This window comes from Myzus persicae, unplaced genomic scaffold, assembly GCF_001856785.1.
Source record: "Myzus persicae strain clone G006 unplaced genomic scaffold, MPER_G0061.0, whole genome shotgun sequence".
Lineage (NCBI taxonomy): Eukaryota > Metazoa > Arthropoda > Insecta > Hemiptera > Aphididae > Myzus > Myzus persicae.
The window spans coordinates 1,649,730-1,655,364 of NW_019103933.1; the positions used below are offsets into that span (position 1 = coordinate 1,649,730).

A 5,635-nucleotide genomic window follows, 5' to 3' on the forward strand; every position below is an offset into this window, starting at 1 on the left:
AATATGCACAATACGATTATTAATAAATATAGGTAGGTGGATGTTACATAATTTTTTTTTTATAAATACCAACTATTAAAATAGTTAGTATACTGTTACTTGATAGTAGCCAATAAGTATCTACCAACTAGTGGTAGCAGTGGATTTTAGGTCACCCTTTGATTTTTTTAATATGCGAATGGATATATAAAATGAATACAATTCAAAAAACATTTAGATATACTTATTGTATAACTTGTTAATGTAACCCCTCCCATTCAAAATATCTGTGTGACTGTATACGCCAATGAGTGGTAAACTGTTATATTATGTACTGCGATTTACAACGGATTTGTGTTACATAATACCAGCTATCGTGCACCTATTTGTATTCTTACTTTTCAGCTAATATTATGTATACCCTGAGAAAAATTCAACATACTTATAATATATTATTTATTTTCATATAATGACTATAATTTTCAATTACAGGGAAAATGTATAACAAAATATATAACCACTCTGATATGTACAGTATATTGTATATACAGCATATAGGTAGATGTCCAGCGTATAAGTACCTCATTATTGAGTAAGTGACTGTAATAAACGTATTAAACTAGAATTCAATGATTATAAATTATTGTACATTATGAATACAATGAAAAATGATTCTGAATGGAGATGGTTTAACTTTTGGGTAACCTTGGTTACTAAAGATTGATATAGGTAATAATAGGTACCTACAATTTTTTTTTAATTTTTACTTTCTACCTACTAACGTTATAAATTAGATACAACTTGCTAGATACGAGATATCAGAAATACATCTCTCGAAGTTGGTGATCGGAGGATTTTTCCCTACAAGAAAGTACTTTCAGACAAAAAAGAACTAGCTTCATAATAAGATCAATACATTCACATCATTTCTCTACATATTAAACCCATATTTTTTTTATAATTATTAAACCAAAAAAATCAAGGAAGAGTAAATTATCCTTACTAAAATTATTCTACTGTACACCCCTCGATAATATCCTGCTCATGACACATGCTACATGCCTATTTAGATATAATTTGATTTGTTTGATAAGTTGTTTCCTACTACGTTCGAGGGACTAAGTTAGACACTGGTTTCAATTTCATTTAGAATTTAGTAGTTTAATCGTAGTTGTATAGTAGTTATTAGATATATTATAAATTATAATTATATAATAACAAGTTACACACCAAAGAAAATTATTTATTTATTTATGGACTTATAGCCTGAATATGACCTGAAAACTAATAATAGGTGGACATATACTTAAATTGTGACCTATATTTACCAAATGGCTACTGCTGTTGTTGTATATCCTACTAAACAGACGACTGTGAACAGTTCCATACGTACATGATAATAATTAATAATTACTAATTAGTATATACTATATATTTATACTGTATAATTCATAATATTATAAAAGACACTTTATAATTATTCAGTTTTACACGTTATGTACACCATATTTTGTATTTTATCATTTAACAAATTACATAATAAATAATTATAACACCAACGATATTATATAAAAACAATATAAAGGTTGATTCATCAAGCATATTCACAGCTCATCTCCTTTTTCACTGTAATTATACATTTATTCAAATTCTGATTTTTAAAATTGTCCTTTATTAGACCAATGATCAAATTTACATACCTACACTTAGATTTATTCACAAAATTTAAGGAGTATCCTATGTCCTATGGCAATACAAACGTCTTTCTTTATCAAATAAAAATCGATCTTTTTTACATTAAATTTTTAGATAGCAAATCGCCGGAACCCCCTCAATCTTCATCTAAAACCTCTCCTCCTGAACGTTCCCAGGTGACCCTGGCCCGCGTTTAAAGAGTAGCTGATGCCGGGTAATAGGAAAAAAAGGCAATTGAAAAAAAAGCAACGGAAAAAAAAGCAGTAAAAAAAAAGCAAACGGAAAAAAAAACAAATGAAAAAAAAGCAAACGGAAAAAAAAGCATTTGAAAAAAAAGCTAAAGGAAAAAAAAGCAAACGACGCACATTTTTGTTTTTTTTTTTAAAAAGAATTTTAATAACTCAAGATAATTACAATATTTTACTTAATCAGTGAGAAGTGTAAAATATATACGTGGTTTTTTTGTAGCTTAGCCCTTTCCTCCTTTTCCCTATCTTCTCCCCCATTAAAAGGTTTTATATTATTTATTAATTATTTTTTTTAACCATTACTTAATATGTTATGTATAGCAAACCATTTTAAGGAGAGAAGCAAAAAATGTTCCTCCTTTAAGTATAATAATATGTAATAGTTGCCTATTTACATACAATTTAGTTAAAAGCTTGGATGTGATTTATTATGATTGTGGCGGTCCAGTTTGACTTAATATGTAATATGTAGGTACTACGGACGCTCGTCGAAGCTCGTGCCGCTTTCCCCGACAAATGATTAGAAACAACGTGGCACTTGGTCACTAAATAAGTGATTATTTGATATTATATACCTCCTATATGACTCGTCACATCGTAAAGGACAACAATTGACAAATGATACGACTATAATAAAAATGTCAAAATCATATTTCAAACTTATCTTATAATGATTCAAAGACAGATAATGAGATAGGTAGGTATTTAGGTTTTCAGGTTTTCGATAATTGATAAAATATCAACAGTAATATTATATTGGTATTTTTGCAATAATATGTTAGTACGTTGTTATGCTGTGTTCTCGAATGTTCTATTATTTTACCAGCAACAATGGAAATAATTAAATCTAACAAAAAAAATGACAAAGTTTGTCTTGATGGTCATATGTACACATTATACTACGAAACTAGTAAAACAATTAAATGGCGATGTTCTAAAAAGTCTTCATTAAAGTGTCCAGCAGTTTTAAGTACGGATAAACAAATAACCGAATATGAAAAAATTCATCGTCATAATCATTTACCAAATCGCAAGGAAGTTATGGTAACCAAAGCGTTGATGAATATGAAAGAAAAATCATGTAAGTACATATATAAATATTATATTATATTATATTATATAGATAATATATAATATATACCTAGTATGTTAATTAATTGGATAGTCATAACATGTCATAACTCATTAGTAGTGTTTCCAATTGCATTAGTATTTTTTTCTATGAATGTCGATAAAACTTTTTTTGTCGGGTAAAAAAGCTTGAAAATTTAATACAAGGTTCCTACTAAATTGTTACTATGACATTTGAAAAATATTCAAGATCTTTGTCACAGTTTTTATTTATAAGTATTTAAAGTTCAAATTTTGACAAAATACGGAAAAATCACGAAAATGAGCAAATTATATTGAGTTGAGAATAAAAAAGCTAGTCAATAGTTTTTTTTTACATTTTTCTGGAAATGTTAACAATATTCTACATATTTAAAATTATTTTGCCTAATATTCATGAGCGTTTATAAGTTCAAATAATAATATTATGTAGATTGTAAACATAAAATATTTTTTTTATAAATACATACAGCCACAACAACTACAAATCTTGTTGAAATATTTGCCAATGGTGTATCAAAATTGGATAAATCAGCAAAGGCTCAAATGCCATCTGAGGATACAGTCAAGAGAACTTTACGTAACCACCGGTCAAAAGGAAATCCAATCGATCCAAAAAGCTTAGAAGACTGTATAATACCACGTAAGTAGTTATTATAATATGATAGTTAAGATTATTTTTAGTATTTTAAATCATTTTGATAGCCACCTGGACGATAAATTCTGATGGACATCGTTTTTTATTGTATGACAATGGAATCGTTGACGAAAATGGCAAATGTAATGCTGATGAAAGAATTGTCATATTTGCAACCGATGAAGTATTATTAAATCTTGCTAAGTCTTCAACTTGGATGATGGATGGAAATTTTGCTCTAGCCCCAGTGATTTTTCAACAACTTTATGTTATAAGAGTAAAGGTAAATATTTATATTATAGTATTATAATATTTTTATAATATTCAATTTAAATTTAAATTCAAGCCTGGATTAAAAAAAAAAAAAAAAAAAAAAACAAAATTGTTGGAAAACATAGTTAGTTCATTATCTATAGTAATTTTTCGTGGTATAAGATTGAGAATAATTTTGTATTATATATTTTGGGGATAAAGATAAGCCCCAAAATCAATGGGCCCTGGGACAGTGCCCCCTTGCCCCCCCCCCTTAATCCGGGCTTGTTTTAATTTAAATATTTATAGAAACTATAGTACTTCAAAACATTGTTTATAAAGTAAATCCTCAATCGACAGTCACACATAAAATATTTAATATAAACCAATTTAATATAAACATATTTTTACAAAATAGAATATATTAATATGTTAAGCTTGTAGTGTTATAGTGGTACTTATTATTAGGTACTTAAATTAATTTAGCTTTATTTTTATATAGATAAATGATATATTTGTTACATCTGCTTTTTGCTTACTTCAAAGAAAAACACAATCAACTTACGAAGTAATGTTCAAAGCCATTATCTCTGAGTGTGAAAAGAGAGACATTTTTCCTGATCCATCTCATATTCATGTAGATTTTGAAAAGGCCATTATTCAAGCTATTCGTAATGTTTTTGGTGAACATTCAGAAGTTAAAGGTTGTTATTACCATTTAACACAAAGCACGCATAGGAAAATCCAGCAGCTTGGTTTGGAAAATTTGTACCGTGAAAATGATGAGTTCATGTTATTTTGTGGACAAGTTGATAGTTTGGCTTTTTTGCCGGTATCTGACATATTTGAAGGAATGTCTCATTTACGTAAAATCATGCCCGAAGAAGCACATGACTTGGTGGAATATTTTGATCAAACCTACGTAAATGGGACATACAGACGTATTGGCCAAGGAAATAAATTGAAATTCCGAAAAGTACCACCTCTTTTTCCACCTGAAATTTGGAATGTACACGAAAGTACATTACATAATATCGAGCGTACAAATAACCAAACTGAAGGTTTCAATAATCGATTTTCTAAGTTGGTAAGCCATAAGCACCCTTCTATTTGGAACCTCATTAAGAAAATGACACTGGAAGTTGCAGCCGATGAGACAAAACTCCAGCAACGGTTATTAGGCACAGTGCAACCAAAAAAAAAACTTAAGAAGTATGAAAAAATGCAATTCAATTTAAAAAAAATATGTGAAGAGTATAGAGATAAGCAACGTGATCTACCAAATTTTTTATTAGCCATATCTCATACCACAAGGTTTACACTATAAATTATATTATGATAAATTTATGTTTTATATTGACGCAATATTAATCCAATATGCATTTAATTTTATACTTGAAATTTTATTTTAACTTATTAGGTGTACATTTTTGCTATACTTATACGTTATACACTTATGCCTGTAGGTACCTATGCCTTTTTTTCATTTGCTTTTTTTTTCCTTGTGCTTTTATTTCATTTGTTTTTTTTTCTTTTGCTTTTTTTTCCTTTTGCTTTTTTTTCATTACTTTTTTTTCCGTTGCTTTTTTTTCAATTGCCTTTTTTTCCTAGATTCCTGATGCCGTGACTTGCTAGTCGACTAACCACTACTGTCTACTATACCCATGTCATGGAAGTACTATTATTGAATAGTCTCTTCAAGCAACCCAACCAA

At 28.4% G+C, this 5,635-nt stretch overlaps 1 protein-coding gene across 1 annotated transcript; it reads left to right on the forward strand.

The window, feature by feature from the left end:
- Positions 1–2,058: 2,058 nt before the first annotated feature.
- LOC111036536 lies at positions 2,059–5,428 on the forward strand. The gene is made up of 4 exons (XM_022318582.1): positions 2,059–3,003; positions 3,505–3,675; positions 3,738–3,952; positions 4,424–5,428. The coding sequence occupies exons 1-4, from the start codon at positions 2,754–2,756 to the stop codon at positions 5,246–5,248; spliced, it is 1,461 nt and encodes a 486-aa protein (XP_022174274.1). The 5' UTR covers positions 2,059–2,753; the 3' UTR covers positions 5,249–5,428.
- The last annotated feature ends 207 nt before the right edge of the window (positions 5,429–5,635 follow it).